We start from the raw sequence: 18,152 nt of genomic DNA on the forward strand, positions 1-18,152 counted from the left end.
CTCCCCACACACAAAGTCATCTCTGAAGCATACCCCTTGAGTCACGAGGACTAAGCCATGAAGACTCCCACACAGATCTTCTTGGGGAATCCTCACATACAGGAAGGGGTGTGGGCACAGAACCTAAGGGGAGGTCTTTTGCACCCCCTTCATTTTTCCAAGCTCTGAGTTCCTTGAACTAAGTTAATAGGTATACCAACCCCTCTGTGATTTGGCTGGCAGCACAGGGAGCCAGCCTCATTTCTGAGGTCATCTGTAAGGTAAGAAATCATATTTAGGAGAAAGATCCTTATGTGAGGTACTTGATTGAAGGAGCTGCTTCATTCTGGTTGTGTGTGAAGCATTTAGTAAATAAAAAGCCACAGAGTCTCATGTAATTAGGTTGATATTTAATTACAAGGAACCCAGGATCTTATACAAGGCAGGAGATGGGAGCCAGCAGGAGCCAGCAGCCCCCATAAGCCTTTCCAGCTTTAGTGGCTGAGGCTAAGGAGATGGGTGGGGACACATGGGACACATGAGTGAGGTGGGAAAACTCTGGCATAGTGTGTCCTGCCCAAAGGTGAGGGTGGTGGCTGCTGGGGATCTGCCCTTTCAGCTGGCCCAGGTCTGCCATCACTCCATGAGGCAGAACTCTGTCTCCTGCGGTCGCATGCTGGGTAACACATACAGAGCCACAGCTGCAATAGCCAAGAATGCCATAGGCTTCCACATCCCAAACATGTTCTGTGGGGACCAAAGAAAAACGTGAGTTTCCAGCCTTCTGGACCCTTCCCGAAGCCAGAAATCACCTGCCTGCTTGTGCCAGAGAGGGACACCTCAGGAACATCATGGTTCAGCTTCTCTCACCTCCCAGGTAAGTGGTGGAGATCACATGGTCTCTTCTTCCTGGCACTAGATATGGGGTGCAACACTGCACATATCACCTCAGGTGACACTTGTGTGTGAGTCTCCATTTCTCCCCAAAGAGTGAGAATACTGGACCTTACATGTGGAGGCAAGCTCGTGGGCCAGATGGCAGATTCTCCACGAGGATGTCTGAGAAAGGATAGATGCCATGGCAAGGAAGGAGAGGGTGAAGCTGGGTCTTCAGGGAAAGTGGCCATTCCTAGTGAACTTTGTGAAGGAGAAACAACTCAGTCAAGAGGAAGGAAGGGGCAGTGAAGGAGTGAAGGTGAACACACAGCTAGACCTTGTGCACAGAAGGATGTCAGTTCAAGGAAATTGAAGGGAAATGTTACTAGCCCTGGGAGGCAAATGTCAGAGTCAAGGGTGTGGACTGGCTTCCTAGCACGTGGGCTGGATTGTGCTGAGCCTTCTACACGCTGCTGACTGCTGGCAAACACTGCTGATTCATGGACAACAAATCACACCATCAGATGATGTCCACAAAACAACCCTTAGGAAATGAAACCTCAGATGAGAAAATACAAACCTGGAGGAAATAGTTCCTATTTTTGTTACTATTTTTACTGATTACTTGAAAGATCGAATTTCAATGTTGAGTCAAGAACTATGGCATAAAGTAAAAGGATGTTTTTGGTAAAGATGGAGTAAAGACCATTAAGATTAAGAATACATTTGCTCAAAGAATAATTGATCTAAAACAAAGATTTTAAGACAACTATAAAAAACAAAATCTCCTAAATTGTAGAAAGTTACATAGTAGAATAGGAGATATATAGTAGAAAGCAATATATAACGTTAGAAGTGGATACACAGACTAATCCACAAAGAAAATAACTGAGAAGGGAGCTAGGAAAAATGTTTACATGCTCAGATGTTAATATCCTGATGTGCACTGCTAAAATGTCAATCTGGTGTTCTTAAAGGAGAAAAGAGCTAAAATCCATAAAACAAACTGGTGCACTTTATACTGAGCAGAGTCAAGATTCTGGACTGGAAGGGCTGGGGAGATAGCTCAGTCGGTAGAGTGCTTGCCTTGTAAGCACAAGGCCCTGGGTTCGATCTCCAGCACACCCCACCCCCCCAAAAAAAAAAAAAAAAAAGAAAGAAGATTCTGGACTGGACACATAAAGGGATGGTTTGGGTTTTTCAAAGGAGGAAGTTATAAGTTTCAAGAAATCACAGGCTTCTAGAAATAGCAGGCTGCTGGACTGCATTATCAAATTGATAGAACAAGGAAATCATGTTTTGAGGCTTAACCAAGGTGTCTGACAAAATTTTTCTTGAAATCCTTGCCGATAAGCAGAAAACATGAGGAAATAAGAGTAGGATGTCTGTACAATCTGTTGTATGACCACTTGTTAAGTGGTCAATGAGCTAAATAAAAGAGAACAGGGCAAGATGGTACCCTAGAGGCTGGGTCCTCATTTGTTCTTCTCTTTTCTTTCTTTCTTTCTTTTTTTTTTTTTTTTTTTTTTGTACTAGGGATTGAATCCAGAGGCACTCTACCACTGACCTATATCCCCAGCCTTTACTTTTTATTTTGAGACAGGGACTCACAAAGTTGCCCAGGCTGGCCTGAAACTTGTGATCTTCCAGCCTCAGTATTCCAAGGAGCTGGGATTACAGATACTGTACCACCACTCCTGGCTTGCAACTTGAATGAAGTCATCAGGAGGATGAAGTCCTCCTGGTGGGCTTGCCACCCCTGAGGATGACATGGAGCTGACAGGGAAAGTCAATATTTTGAAAACAGAGGGTCAAGATAAAAACAAACAAACAAACAAACAGTACACTCCATAGGTTAGAACAATGGACTATATCTGATATGGAAAAATGGAAAATTCTGCCTTTGGACCCAAAACAATCAAATGCTAGTACAGAACTGGGAGGTGATACTTAGCATAATGCAATGTACAAAGGGGTTTTATAAACAAGACATGAAGCAAATTCATGACATTAGTTACCAAAAGAGCTAATGAGATTTGAGGTTTTGTAAACAGAAGTATATGGCATCTTCCTAACTACTTGGAGCCAACTAAGGAAAAGTGCTCAAAATGGGGAGAAATAATAGGGGAAATAGAGTTAGAATTTTTATCTATAGCTAACATTAAGTCCGTAAAATCCAATTCACAATTTCCAGGCTGTAGTCACCTCTCCAAGTCTCAGTTTTATCATGTTTAAAATGACAATAGTAGAACTTCCTTCTAGGGTTGCTGCAAGGATTAAACTAGTTAGTATATGTAATGATAGAGGGGTATCTAGCACACAGTATGCGTTATATAAGTGTATGGTTTTTGTTATTGATACAGTACTTCATAATCTAGAAAGCACTTTCACATACATTCACTCATCTGATCCTCACAGAAGCCTAGTGAGGAAAGCAGAGCTTAGTCATGCTTTAACATATTTGAGAAAATTAAGTTCAGATGACATAGTTTGCTGAGACAAAGCCTGTAAGAAGAGACAGACTTGACCAAGTTCACCACTTGTCGGTCACATGTTCTACTACACTATGCCACCTCAAGTCAGAGCTTAATCAGAGCTCTGGGGATAAGAGGCTGCTGCAAGAGGAACTTTAGGCAACAATTCTTTCCTCTAATTCTGACAGAGTCTGGCAGAGTTGGAGCTGATGAAAGGCTATGACTGGGTGCTTTGGGTCTCACATCGTAGGAACTGAATACATCTGAGAGTGCAGTGGAGGAACAGGTGTAAGGAGAGACTGCAGTCACTAAAGGAGCTAAAGACTGTCAATGGAGTATAATAGGATGCCTGAAAGAAAGAAGTCCTGAAAAGAGGGAAATAGTTGGGGGAGGGCAAAAAGGAAGGGCAGAAAGGGAAATGGTGAGAGGTACCATCAAAAAAATGCTTTGGCTACTCTCTGAACCTGTGCATTAAGCCAACTATACCTCACTTACAGGGATGTGAGAAGAGAGGACAGGGGAGGAAAGGTGGCAAGGAGAACATGAGATTGGAGCCAAAACAGAATAAAAAGAAGTAGCGTATGGGTTCCAGAAAACAGGTGGAACTCCAGGGCTTTACCTTAGGCCATGAGACCACAATCTGCCTCAAGAATTTGGTATTCCATTGACAGATAAGATTACATGAACTGGAGCCAACTGGGAGGTGCCCAGAATGTATCAGTCCTGATTTCTTAAGAACACTTACATCTCTAGCTAGTACAAACTTGTCACTAGTACTGTATTCTCTCCAGAAAACTTGGCTTGGGACATCAATTATAATGGAATCTGGCCTCTAAAAGGGATAATGAAAGAACTAAAAAATATTTCCTGGTATTTTGTTCTAATTTTCCTGGAGACCAGAAGTCCCAAACCAGAGGACTTTTCAGGACAAAGTGCACAAAAGTAAGGGTTCAGTTCTACTTTCACCAAGGTTGAAGGATCAATTTAGGTTGCTCTCATTTGAATGACTCTGGGAGGATCAGAAGGATTGAAGCTCTTGAACCTCTTCTCTCACCCATGGGGAGAGGGAGTGATTCCTTAGTTTGTCATCCTGCATAGAAGCAGTGATGAGAGATTGGCTTGGGGGTTAAAAAAAAAAAAAAAGACAACCAAGGGCCCAGGCCAGCAGACAAACTTCAGCTCATCAGAAGTAGTTGGGTGGCTTAACAGTAGCAATAGTGCTGGGTTAATCCAAGTTATTCCCAGCAAGGATAGAAACTCAAACCATGCCTCTAGTAAACATTCCAACTCCCTGTGCATTCCATGTTCCATGAAGACATGCTCGAGAAGTTACAGGCTTTGTGATAGCCAGAGGAAAAGCCAGGGCAAAACTCAGACCTGAGCATCACCTGTTGTATAATGGCCAAAGCAAGAAGCAAGCAGCTGAGAGAGGAAAGAGGAGGAAGCAATACCAGTACCTGCGTTAGGATGATGTCTCAGCCCACCAGCACCAGAGCAGAGCCGATATGACCACCAGGCCTACAAGAGGCAAGGAGAAGATGGGGGGATCGGGGGCAGGGGATGGCTGCAACATGTCAAATGAGAGAAGCACAAGGAGAGACCAGGAAATGTGAGATGGTATGAAAAGACATAAACACACGAGTCCAACAGATAATGAAGATGAGAAAACAAAGGGGAAAGAGAAAAGAATCAAGAGGTTAAAAATCATGTAGGCTACAGCAGTAGCATTTCTTCTCTGCCCCTGGGCCTGGAGGAGAGCAGAGGAGTTCTTCCCACTGGCAGCCTGTAGAAGTCACGAAACTGAATGGGAAGCAGCAGCTAGATCCAAATCTGGGACAAGCCAGTTTGCTGTCTTGTCATGCACTTTTCAGATCTTGTCAAGCAGGAGTTATCTCATCTAGACCTTTGTTGTGGACAGAACTCTGGAAAAGTGAAGCTCCAGAGTAAACTGGGCTTCCTTAGAGAAGCAGGGTGGACACCTTCCTAATCACTCTAGGAAAAGCCAATCTTTGGCCAGGCCACTTATCTGGCTTGTTTTCCATCAAGTTTCTTAGAATTTTAAGCTCTTAGTTCCTATGATACTCTAGGAGTCTGATACATTTGTTGTGAGACAAAGTGCACTAAGACAATGGAGAAGGGTCAGTTCTTTGACAAAACAGTCTTCTAGAGAAACTGAATTTGTAGGCAATAATAAGCATAACATCTGAGTGCCCCACAAAAAGAAAAGTGTAGGACCCACTGGGGCAAAGGGGCAACTCCATGTGTAGACATAAGGAATAGACTCGATTTTGAAGTACAAAAATCAGATCTGGCTTTAGAAATGTGGTCCCTCAAGAAATCTATGAGGCTCTGAACCACCATGTGGCAGAATATGAGGAGTTCAAAGAAATGTAGCAGTAGTTCCTACTGTTTACATCCTAAGTACTGGTCCTCTGCGACAAGGTTAACAGAGAACTGCACACTGAATCCTTAGCCAATGCTACAGAATGAATGACTGGAAAACTCCAGATATCCTTAGAATTGGCTGGGTAATCCTAGCACAAGAGATTTATTTTCTTTCCCTGTGTTTAGAGGGACAGAAAGGACCTATACTATAAACTGAAGACGTGCTCAGGAAGTACTCAAACCCCACAGCCCCCAATAACCCTAGGGCAGGAATTCAGCCGGTACATACCTATACAGATGAACCATAAGATAGAAATACTTCTGTACAGTTGGTGAATTATGCCTGTTATCCTGGCATGTCTCCCATGATACCTCTACCACAGTCTCTCAAAGATCCAGTAACCAAGGGGTTAGGGCTGTGACTGGTCATGGACCAGACAATGCCCCTGTTGTACAGATCAAAATTCTGATATCACTCCTATCATGCCCACCCCACCCTTGTGTCCTGCAGTATCTGTAACCCAGTGGGTGACACAAGCCTACAAAAAGAGATTATTACCTTCCCTGCACCCCTAACAGCAATGACAAAGGTTAAACCTAACATGGCACCAACAGAAAACAGGGTTGAGTGATTTGCCCAAGCTGACAGAAATGCTCTATAGAAGGCCTCATACTGTCAAGGTCCTTCAGGTAGTGCAAAGAGAGGGATGAGGGACAGAGGACGATAACAAGGGCTACCATGCAAATGTAAGGACACAAGACTCCAAAGATCCCACCTTGGTCCTCAGAAGAGGTGGTCATTGTGAGATGGTTCCACAGCAAGTTGTTCTAAGCGTGTCATTTCCCTTAGAGGAACTAATCTCTCCAACCCTTTTCCATTCCCATTTTGATGAGTATTATCCCTTGCACTGGTTGGTCTCTGCTCTGATGGAAGCCCACCCTTGGCAGGGCCAGTCCTGAACACTGGGGTGCCTGAGCCCAAGGCCCATTTCCCACTTGATCCAGCCTTTGCTTGTGGTTACCTTTTTACTCTCAGAAAGTTTAAGAGGGTTTTCCTCAGCAGTCTCAGGGGAAGAGTCGTCATCATCCTCTTCTTCATTATCTTCTTCCTTATTCTGTTCACTGTACTCTTCAGTTTCTTCCTCGTGATCTTCTGTTGTCTTAGCTTCCATAGCATCTGTTGGCTCAGTAGCTAGCTCATCTGAGTGCTGCTCCTTGGTTTCCTCTTTTGTTTCTTCCTTTTTTTCCTCTTCCACCTCCTCTTTCTTTTCCTCCTCTTTTGCTAGCTCATCTAATTCCCTCTGGCTAGCCGTGTAGTACAGCACCACCTCCAGAGTCTGCAGGGTGGAGGTAGGGCAGGATGAGGGCTGCTGTTACCCATGAAGAATCCTACTCTCAAGACAGTGCTGTACTATCTTCAGAAAACTACTGCAGCACGTCACTGTGTCAGGATGCAGTGCTATGTTCTCGGACTGCAAGACAATCTGAGCACAATGTGGAGGGCAGTCACACCTAGCCTCTCGTGGCCAATACATCTAACTGGCCATTAAGTCATTTCAAACAGCTCATGATTCTTGGGCTCTGCACCTCTTGCTCTTGCTTCCCACCCCTCAGGATAGTGCCCAATCCTTTCACTTATTAGTACACAACTACTCTGAATAAATCCCTTTCCCTGTATCTGGTTGTTCCTTCTCTTGTGCATGTAGCTCAGGAAGAACAGGGGTCCTGGATATGGGGCTGGGTCACTGGGAGCAATTGTAAGGCTGAACAACTCCTGAGAAAAGGGAGTCCCAGCTACTGCTGACACTTAGGGATCCCAGAAGCCTTCCTACAAGAACCTCACCTGGCAGAAATGGCAGTGGAGATGATGTTTCCTCCCAGCGCCTCCTCCACCCTCCTACCAAATGGCTGCTAGAGCTGCGACTCACCTTTGTGTTCTCAAAGTTGCCCTCAGAATTATCAGAGGGTGACTTGGTCACCTTTCTCTTTTTAGCCCCGTTGGCATTCTTGTTCATGTTCTTATTGACATTCCTTCCCCTGGCCTCTTTGCCAACAGAGGACTTTTTCTCTTTGAGCTGGTGGAGCTCTTCCTGGCAGCACTGCAGCTGCCCCTCCAGCTGCTCCTGCACTGCCAGGAGCCGCCCCTGTTCGTCCATGCTAGCCTGGTACTGCAGCTGCAGCTCCCGCAGCTTGGTCTGCAGTTCTTTGATCTGTTGGTAGTGGGGCCAGTTACCCAGAGCTGGGACCTTGCAATAAGCCAGGGCCCTGCTTGGGGGTCACTGCTTCAGATAGCTACCTGCTAAAGCCCATGGGGAAGCAGACAGTAAAGAAAACATTAAACTACAAAATAAGCCTCTTAAACAGTTATACAAATAGCTTTTCCCTAACTTGAGACACCTGAAAATTTACACCTAACACAATAAAAAAAAAAAAAAGATTTAAATTATGGGTTTTTGTTTATATCATTCTTTTTATGGGAACTCCTACTTCACCCAACCCATTTCTCTAATAGTTATATTGATTTAAGGAGCTGTATTGCACACACCTGAGAGTGTACTGGGATCCTGTACTTCCCCCCAGAAACAGGCAAATTAGAACCCTGTTCCCTAATCTCACATTTTGTCTTCCTTGGGTCATGGATCCACCTGGTAGGCACTACTTGGTCTAGAACCATGTGGTCTTTCCCAAATGCATACATAGAGGCCCCTCCACTGGAATGTGAACAACTCATCAATGCCTCTTGCCCCATCCTAGTGAATGCAGAGTACTCTTCTTGGCATTATTGAGAGATCCAAAAGAAGATGTGGCCCTGTCCTTAAAGTATTTATAATCTAGCTGGGGAAATAAAATAATTTAAAAAATTGGCAAGTGAAAAAAATATAGTTCTACAGAACTTCTCTAGGACAAGAGCAAAAGAGAGAAGTAGCAAAGGGAAAAAAAGAATAGTTCCAAGAGGTGTCTGGATGACCAGTTCAGTGGGCACTTGAGAAATGTACTTCAGCCTGAGCAGTGTCCATCACAATCAGTAAACTGCCTGGCCTGCTGGAATTTAGTGTCCCTGCTCTGCCATCTCTTTGTTGTCTCTCTGACGTGGCAGCCCCTCCTCTGGCACTAGGGACTCCAAGGAGAAACCCTGACTCCCTGGCATCAGTTACCTCACTCTTGTCGTTCTGGGAGGCTGCAGGTCTCTCCAAGTTTTCCTTGCATTCCTTGAACTCCTTTTCGCAGCTCTCCAGCTCTTCCCTCAGCAATTTCTGTTGGTCCAGCAGCATGCTCATCTGCTCTTGCAGTCGGCAGTGTTCCTCTTGGCTCACCTGGTACAGGGCCTGCACTGCCTGCAACTTGGTCAGCACCTTGGCCACCGTTTCCTCAAAGTGCTGCAGGGGGTGGGGGAGTAATGACGGCACTCCAAGAAGTTCTGACCTCTGCCCCACACTTCACTAGGCCCCTCCCTGCATACAAAACAGTGGCCACAAGGATCTGGCGCTGCCCCAAGGAGTCACTGTATTTCTCCCCATAAAGAGTACCTGCCTGTGTTGATGAAAGTCCTCAGTCCTAGGACAGGACTCCTCTATAGGAGAGGGACTGAGGAGGCAGGGCCACCATGGGTGGAAGCCTTGCTTGCTTCCAGGAGTTCCCCAGGTCAGCTCTGATCCCAACCCCATCTCACTTGTGCCATTCCCCTGTGACATTTCTCTTAAAAAGACAAGAACCCATCATCCCCTGCCTGACCTGTGCCCTGAGGATGGTTACCTCCATGTCTTCAGGCACAATTGGCTCCTCATCAGCGCTGCTGCTGACATAACTCTTGTGATAGCTGTTGCAACTACTGGCACTGCCATAACTCTTCTTAGAGGTGATGCTGCTGCTGCCGCTGGAGCGGTAACTCTTCGCAAAAGTCTCGCTGGCATTCATGGTACTGTCATAGCTCTTGAGGAAGCACTCACTGCTGGCCTGGCTGCTACCATAACTCTTATGATAGCTTTCATTACCATCAATGGTGCTGCCATAACTCCTGTGAAAGTTCTCACTGCTGGGAGTCATACTGCCTGAGTTCTTCTTGAAGGCCTCGAGGCTCATTTTTATTGAGGGAGACTGCACTTGGAGCAGCTGCATTTCTTCCAGGCAGAGCTGCACTTCTTCCTGCAGCCTCCTCCGCTCCTCTAGGAGCCTCCCATGCTCCTGCTGCAGTAGCTCCTGATCCCTTTGACTGGACATATACAGTGCCTTCAGAGCCTGTAGCTCCTCCATGATCAACTTGGACTGCCAGGGGTGGGGGCAGGAGACATCACCATTACTCTAAAAGACATTTCAGTCCCCCCAGCTGCCCCTCTCTCAGGGCCAGTGTCTAACTGCACATCTGAGAGACGTGCACACCTAACCTTTGGTCTTCCCAGGACTATGTCTTTGACTTAAACCTCCAGGTGACTGGCATGTGTCAGCTTTCTACTCATTTGGGAAAATACTCCCAGGGCAGATACTCCATGATTTTGGGGTTCCCACTTCTGCTGGTTTCTGCACTCTGGCACATCCTTCTCTCCTAGGAGCAGTATAGAGTGGGTGTCAAGGACACCCACTATCCCACCCTCTTCTTAGTCAGGTGTACCCTTTATCCTGCCCTTTAGGCTTGGTGTTCTCCCCAATCCTTAACCTTAAAACCAGTCCCAGATTCAAATGTGCATCTACAAATAACTCCTTCCTCAGAAGATGCAGGCTTAGAATCAAGGTCTTATCACTGGTCCTTGTACTTCCTGCTCTGATTCTGAACCTGGCCTCTTGGGCATGTTTCCCAGGCCCTCTGGGCCTGCCTTCTTGGCTGCTGATGCCTAAGATGAGATCTGATCAGTTAAGGAAATACTTTATACCTGCTTACTTGTCTCTATGTTACCCAGGCTTTCAGTCTAGATATTTGATGCCCCTGGAATACGACCAAGTCTCACAGTTTGGACTTCTGCTGTTCCCTGGTTCTCCTTGTTCAGTCTAATATTTGAATGAACAGATCCAGCCTAAATTAAAGCTATCTACCTGCTCTTCCTTGCTCATGCTGAGACCTCAAGACCAAATCTATCTCCCAAGTCTGAATAGACTTCCATGGTAATTTCTGCCCGTGTGATCTCATATGCATGACCTCTTGATAGAGCTTGAGGCACATCAATTTTCTGGTCTAACACTCCTGACCTGGCCCTGTTATTGCCAACAAAGTCCTGATGAAGAGAGTACAGTCAATATTGAGAACTCTGCATAGGAATGCTTCCCTTGGAGATAAATGGGCTCAGATTTGCCTCATAGAGAGCAGTAAAAGGTTATATAGATTTTGAAGATGGAGAAGTACACTTTTGAATTCATAAGAAAAGGATGACGTGCTTAGAGTCAGTCCAAAGGAATCTAAACAAACACTGAATTGATACTATAAATCTTGAAAATGACATGCTAATGGGACCACATCCAATGGTCAGATTATAGACCTCTGGGTCATCCCAGCTTTGTTCTAAGTCTTACAGGACTTCAGCTGGCATGCCTCTGGGTGAGGTCCCCAGTGCATCTAAGACCACATCTTAATGGAGCCTATGGTAGCTCTGGCTGGTGAAGGTCAAGGCTTCCATCTGCCTCCTGCCAAACAGGCCTTCCTGATTCTGACCCTTCTGGGGAGCTCCTTTCCCTGCAATGCCACTGTGCTTGGGAGATCCATCTCCCTTCCTCTTGCCATGGTTACCTTATTCTGACCATAATTTGAGAACTTAGGCCTTTTGGTGTCCTCAGGATTCTCCAACACTTCCTGGAAATGAGACTCTTTGAGACCTCGTAGCTCTTCGTGTGCCTCTAACTGTTCCTTTAATACACACTCTTGGTTCTGTATCAGTTTTCTCTGTTCCTCCTGCATGCCTTGGTAGAGCAGCTGCAGCTCACATAGGTCTTGTAACTTTGTAAGCAGTTCCTGACTCTGAATAGAGCAGAGGAAGGAGGGAGGAAGAATGGCAGTTCAATGGCAAATCCTAAGCTCCTCCTGCTGGACATTGTCTCCCCCAGTCTTTGTGTTAGTGTCTTCATACAGTCCCCTGGGAACAGGGTTGCAGGAGGGGGCTTTCTATGAAGACCTGCTGGTTGAGTAGCAATGATCTCTTATGTGTGGATGTATTTTGTAGTAACAAAGTACTTTCAGGTTCCTTTTCTCTAGAGGGACTAAAAGTAAAATGCTGCAGATGTTGAAGCATAAAATGTATTTTTAAGATTTAAAGCCCTTATGAGGAAAAACCTGAATCAGCTCTGTGGAGCTGTTTGGTGTGGGGAGGTTGGTGAGAAAGGAAGGAGTGGTTGACTAAGAAATGAAAAGGTTCACTCCCCACCCATTACGTTTCCCAGGGATGGTCACAGTTTTTCAACACAGACTCTTCGTGGTCAGCAGCCTTTCCCTGGCTGTGGATACCTTATGGAAGAGGCCACACTTGGGCATCGGGTACATGAGCCTGTGCAGCTCTTCCTGTAGCTGGCCCTGCTCTTCCTGCAGCCTTCTCTGATCCTCCAGGAGTTCGCCCTGATCCATCTGCAGCTGCCCCATCTCCTTCTGGCTGACCTTGAACTTGTCCTGCAATTCGGTCAGCCTGGACAGCAGTGCATCACACTGTGGGTGGGGTGGGGCATGCAGGCATGGTTACTCTGTGAGGTACACTTCTGGGAGTCTGGCAGAGAACTTGTGTGCTCTCCTGACTCCTGTGATTTCCCAGGGTCTCCCTCCCCTCCAGTCACCTTGGACTGATCATCCCATGCACACTGAGCTTCCATGCTAAGGGGGAGCCCCAGCAGTCAGCAGGCTGCTCTGGATGGGCAGTGGCTTGTTCTAAGTTCCCTGTGCCAGTCCCTTCAGAGGGCAGATTGAGATGGAATGCTATCAATATCCCTCCCTTCTTCTTTCCTGTCTTCCTGTCTCTGGCTCTTTCCTTCGGTGTACCTACCTCCTTCTCATCCTGACAGGAACTCCAGTTCTGATTACTTTCATTATCACCAGTTGTTTTTGAACCTAAATATGCTCCTTATCAATAAGGACTTAATTTTACTCTAATTTTTCCTGTTTTTGTTTTCCTAAACATCCCTTAAAACCTTTAGAAAAGTATGCACCATTACTAAATTTGGTTTAAGTCTTCTAATATCAAATGACTCTCAGTGCTGCTCTATGACTAAAGAACAGGTTGGCTTTGTATGCCACTATGCTTCTCCTTTCCCACAGACTTTCATGAGGAGAGCAGATGACAAGAGAACCGTGTGTCCTCTAAACTTCGTGGGAGTAGAGGCAGGGGAAATCTGAACCCGTTCACAGAAAGGCAAGTAGACTGTAACCTTTCCCAGCCCTTTAGCTCCTAAAGGCCTTTCCCTAAGAACACCACTGTTGGCCATAGCAGGGGTCACTTTGTATTTTGGCAGAATGTGACCAGCTCCCCATCTCCCAAGATTCTTGTGCCTTTTCTCCATCATGCTTCAACACCTTTCCACTTCTTATCAGTTATCAGGGGCTGAAAGCACTCAACTGAATAACTGGCATTGGTTTGCATTTTATATACCATGGAAAAAGAAAAAGTGAATAAGGTCTTATTTGTCCTACCAGAATTTATTACTAAAAGGAACTGAGATAAGAGTAGCATTCTAATCAATTTAAGGAGGGCAATGTCTAGTCTTGGGAATCTAACCATGCCAAGACACAGAAAAAATCTTGGGAAAGTCTAGGTCCTTCTAATACTCAAGCAACACTCTGGACATAGCCCATACCCCCAAAAAGAGCAATTGTAATCTGCCTCAGAAACTGGCTCAGCTTTCTAGTTCCAATAGTAATAGTGGTATACATGAATCTATGTGTATGTTCTTCTCTACAAATGACCTAATATCACTGCAGTTGCTAAATCAGTGTACAAACATCTACACACAGAGAATTTTGCATGAAAACAGCAAAACTGACTGGAATTCAGATGTACTGATCCCATTAAGCTCTGGCTCAAAATCAAGATCAAGGCAAACTGTTCTAAAGTTAGCAGCATATGTCTGCCTCTGTCTCCTGACTAGGAAGCCCATCAAGGCTCCTGGTTGAGGACTTCATCTCTTGCCTCTCTACAGCTCCTATCTGCAAAGCAGGTGCCCAGGAATGCTTTCACTCTGCATTATAATTACCTTATTGGTACACTTTCCCTTGTCCTCAGGAATGTTCTGGGTGGACTTGAGCTCTTTTAGCTCCAGCTGGCAGAGCAGGAAGTCCTGCTCTAGCTGGTTGTACATGTGCTTCTGCTGCTGCAGCTCGTCCTTGCTGACCTCGTACAGCTGCTTCATCTCCTGAAACTGGACTTGCATCTTTGTGTTCTGGTCAGGAGAGGCAGGTTCGACCATCATCCCAGGTGCCCTGTTGCTGCACTCTTGGATGGGGCTTGGGGTTCCATCCTCCTGTCCTTTCCAGCTCTGATTTCATTCTAGCCAGGGAGACCCCAGATGGACCCATCCCTAACAGGCTCAAAACCCAGATCTTGTAGGGCTTCCTTTTTTGGGAGTTGGAACAAGAAAGGGGATTTCTAGGGTGATTTTCTGATTTAAAATCAAAAGAGCTGTGAGCATTTTGACTCTGAGAGAAGGGATTTCCGGCATACTTCTCTGGCCCCCTCACCAGAAGCTGTTCCGCAGAGCTCCTACCACACCCATTTTTCTGTGCTCTCACCCTCCCCAAGGGTCCTGCCTGGCTACACTCTCCATCACCTGGCCCTCCTATTACCTTCTCATCATTCTCTTGCAAGGAGGCCACCAAATTCCGGAGGCACTGCAGCTCTGCCTCATGGCACCGCAGCTTCTCCTGCAACTGATGCTGCACTTCCAGTAGCTTTTCCTTCTCGCTTGAGATGTTCTGGTGCTGGACTTGCAGCTTCTGGAGCCGGCACAGTAACTCCTGCAGTGCAGGGGGCTCTGGGCAGCACCGCAGGGTCCATAACCTCCTGCCCTTCTGCCTGACTCTCGCAGCCACTGACAGGCTGCGCGCTTACTCCTCCCTCCCTTCACTTGCTGCTTGTCCTTTGACCTAAGGCAACGCTTGAAGGGGGTTGGGGATATTCACCTGTGGTGCTGCCTAGGCAGTGGCTGGACTTATTTTAAATTTCACTCTTATTTACCTTCCCCGAGACCTCAGACAAGTATTCTTAGCACCTGGGTCGTCCCCTCACCTCTAGGTGCTGTTACCTTCTCGCTTTGGCTTTCTACAATTGTGGATTTCATGACTTTGAGCTGCCGGAGCTCAGTCTGAAGCTGCACCTGCACCTTCAAGAGCTCGCTGTGCTCATCCTGGCTGGCATCATACTTTTTCTGCAGGGCACAGAGCCTGGTCTTCAGCTCCTCATTCTGTGGTGGGGAGGGTGAGGGAGGAACAGTCACTCTCAGGAAATAGCAGACCCCTCTTCAGGTCACTATGGTCCTTTTCAGGTGCAGACAGCTGAAAAGCTCCCCAGGTCTATGGTTTGGTTTCTTCGGCAAGGCAGATGCTCAACAATGACCACCATTTCTAGAATGCCGTGCTGTGTGGCTTCTATAACTGGCTTCTCCAGTAGCCTGGGCCCCTGATTGTAGGGTGAGCATCAGCAGACCTTGGCCTTGTTCCTTTTGTCTAGCCTTTGCTGAAGCAGTGACTCCATGCAGGCCCTCCTGCCCTCCCAAGTGCCTCCCCTGGCAGTGTTTACCTGGATGATGCCGTGGGAGGTCTGAAACCTAAGCACCTCATTCTGGGCACATTTGAGCTCCTTTTGCAGCCGCTTCTGCTCCTCCTCGCTGACACGGTGATGATGCTGTAGGTCTTGCAACTCGCAACACAATTCCTTACACTGTGCGGGAAATGAAACAGGGAAGCTGATTTATGACAAGTGCTACATGTGCTACAGGAATAGGTCTGGGGAGAGTATGGCATTCCTTTGACTGAAATACAGTCATGTGTAATTTAACAACATGGACTCATCTGAGAAATGTGTCATTAGGTCATTGAATGACTGTGCAAACATCACAGAGTGTACTTATATAAACTGAGGTGGTACAGCCTATTACACACTTAGGCTATGTGGTACACATACATATGGCACAGGTATTGCTTCTAGGGCCATGATGAATAAAACATCACAAGATCAAATCAAGCCCAAGAGAAAATGATGTGGTTAAGAGGCTGCATAACATGGAATATATGGAAAACTGCTTTACAGTAAACTTTTTTGTTGTTTTCCTAAGTAGGAGGAGTATACTCTAAAATAATAATAGTATAGTAAATACATAAACCAGTAGCATAGTCACTTATGATCATTATTAAGTACTGTATGTACCTAAATATGCTGTACTTTTATAGGACAAGCAGTGCAGGTTTGTTTACATCAGCATCACCATGAATGAGTAGTGTCTTGCACTACCACATCACTAGGTGATAGGAATTTTTCAGCTCCATTACAATGTTATGGAACCACCATGGTTTATGCAGTCCATTATTGACCACAATGTCATTATGTGACATATGACTGTATTTACATCAGGCATGCTATCAAGACCCCAGAGTACTCTCTACTATCACAGTGCACACCTGCTCTGTTGACCCTGTGCCTACCATAGGCCAGGAGAAGGTGAAACAGAAAGGGTGGAAAGGGCCTGCCTCCTCACCCTCAAGTAACCTACCTTACTCTGCATGTTATGCATCTGCTCCTCAGCACCCAGCAGTTGCTGGCGCAACAAGTGTATTTGAGGATCAGGTTCTAGGAAATCCACTTCTGAAGTCTGAGACTCTGTCGACATCACACTTCTTATTGTTTGACACTCCAGCCACTTCTCTGTTGCTTTTCGTGTCCTGGAAACCAGAACCCGGAGACATGTTGGGAGGATCCCTGCCTGGTATCACCATATAAGTGTGCTCAATCCTGAGGCCTTCAGTTTAGGCCAAAGATAGTCAGGGGCCTATTGTGATTTGCCCCTCAAACAAACATGTTTGAAAGATTACAGAAAGTCTCTAGCACCTCATCTGCAGAGGCATGTTTGGCTCAGAGACATCATAAGAGTGCTGGTCCAGTTGATTTAAGGATGGGCCTGGTATCAAGCCAGCTACAGCCTGGAGGCTTTGTGCCATTAGACTGAATCATGTCTGTGGGGACAACAAAGGAATCTCTTCTGATATACTCTAGGGCAGAGCAATGCCGAAAATGGAAGAAAACCAAATTCTCTCAACTCTTGACCTGAGACAACTGGGTGGGATCCCATGTTTGCTTCTTGGGATACCACAGAAAGGTCTGGCTTTCTGGGAGGAACACTCAGGACCCTGCCCTCTGCCTTCCAGAGAATGCCCAAGATAGCATCTCAATGCCCCTGCCTCCTGGCTATACCTCTCACTCTCCAGTTGGGCTAGCTGCCCTGTGAGGCTGCTGTTGCTCTCCTTCAGGGTCCGGTACTCCTCATTCAGGGATTGGTAGCGGTCCCGCAGTTGCTGCAATTCTTCTGCAGAGGACAAAGTGGGGAGATGTAAGATCCTTAAGGGGTAAGGGGAACACTGCTAATCAGCCCCAGCTTTTAGGAGCGCTTGAGAGTTTAAATAAGTTTTTTGTTTATCATACATAAAAGTTAGCTCTTAACTGTTTATGATTTCCTCCCTACTATGCTTTTAGCACAAAAAGTTGGGAGGTGTGAACTTTGAGATATCAGACTGCCAGTTCCTGCCTTTCCAACACAGCCAGGCATTCTGAATTTCCTTTACTTCTTTTATCACCACAGTGAAAACACCGGCCTAAATGTGATCAAGTAGTCTTTCCAGTGGTCTTTTATCTGCTGACAGAAAAGCCCATTCCAACCAGACCCAATCTCATTCTCAAGCATTACAAGAGATCCTGCTGAAATGCCCCAGCGCATGTCTCTAAGTACCAGTCACCAATACTTTTTAATGCTATGATGAACAAACACCACATTTTACCTATTCATAATTAAGAATCCTCTTAGAACACTAATTCTACTGACATTTAAGGAACAATAACTGCTATAGTTGCACCTGTGGTACCTGCTGGACAATTCAACACCCTGAAAGTCACTTCTAATATTTCCTCTTTGTTCCAATCAGAAATCCTTACAATATTGCAGAATGAAAACTAATCATGCTAAGTATTAGATGTGATGGTTTTGGCCTTGAATGGGCATTTCATTTAATTCCTGAAATAGCCCTGTAAAGTTTTTTTTCTTTAAATAAACTTTTTTTGTGTGTTGGGGGATACTGGGGAATGAACTCAGGGATACTTGACCACTGAGCCACATCCCCAGTCCTATTTTGTATTTTATTTAGAGACAGGGTCTCACTGAGTGGCTTAGCACCTTGCTTTTGCTGAAGCTGGCTTTGAACTTGTGATCCTCTTGCCTCAGTCTCTTGAGCCTCTGGGATTACAGGCGTGTGCCTCCGTGCCCAGCCTTAATAAA

The 18,152-nt window shown here is 45.9% G+C and overlaps 1 protein-coding gene across 12 annotated transcripts in view; it reads right to left on the bottom strand.

The window, feature by feature from the left end:
- Positions 1-380: 380 nt before the first annotated feature.
- The window catches only part of Ccdc136 (coiled-coil domain containing 136), a 28,422-nt gene continuing 10,650 nt past the window's right edge, over positions 381-18,152 (bottom strand). The window contains exons 6-19 of one of the 12 annotated variants that reach the window (XM_047561400.1): positions 17,078-17,189; positions 16,380-16,548; positions 15,410-15,550; positions 14,916-15,074; positions 14,458-14,628; positions 13,869-14,054; positions 12,139-12,333; positions 11,428-11,655; positions 9,468-9,977; positions 8,870-9,091; positions 7,643-7,924; positions 6,737-7,051; positions 4,787-4,847; positions 381-726 (exon numbers count right to left, since the gene is read on the bottom strand). In XM_047561400.1, coding sequence (XP_047417356.1) covers positions 413-726; positions 4,787-4,847; positions 6,737-7,051; positions 7,643-7,924; positions 8,870-9,091; positions 9,468-9,977; positions 11,428-11,655; positions 12,139-12,333; positions 13,869-14,054; positions 14,458-14,628; positions 14,916-15,074; positions 15,410-15,550; positions 16,380-16,548; positions 17,078-17,189 — 3,065 coding nt within the window. In that variant the 3' untranslated portion in view covers positions 381-412. Of the gene's footprint in view, positions 727-4,786; positions 4,894-6,736; positions 7,052-7,642; positions 8,014-8,869; positions 9,092-9,467; positions 9,978-11,427; positions 11,656-12,138; positions 12,334-13,868; positions 14,055-14,457; positions 14,629-14,915; positions 15,075-15,409; positions 15,551-16,379; positions 16,549-17,077; positions 17,190-18,152 lie in introns of those variants that run through there. The other 11 variants (XM_047561406.1, XM_047561401.1, XM_047561402.1 and 8 more) reach the window with 11 other exon arrangements.

Source organism: Sciurus carolinensis, chromosome 8 (genome assembly GCF_902686445.1).
Source record: "Sciurus carolinensis chromosome 8, mSciCar1.2, whole genome shotgun sequence".
In the NCBI taxonomy this organism is placed as follows: domain Eukaryota; kingdom Metazoa; phylum Chordata; class Mammalia; order Rodentia; family Sciuridae; genus Sciurus; species Sciurus carolinensis.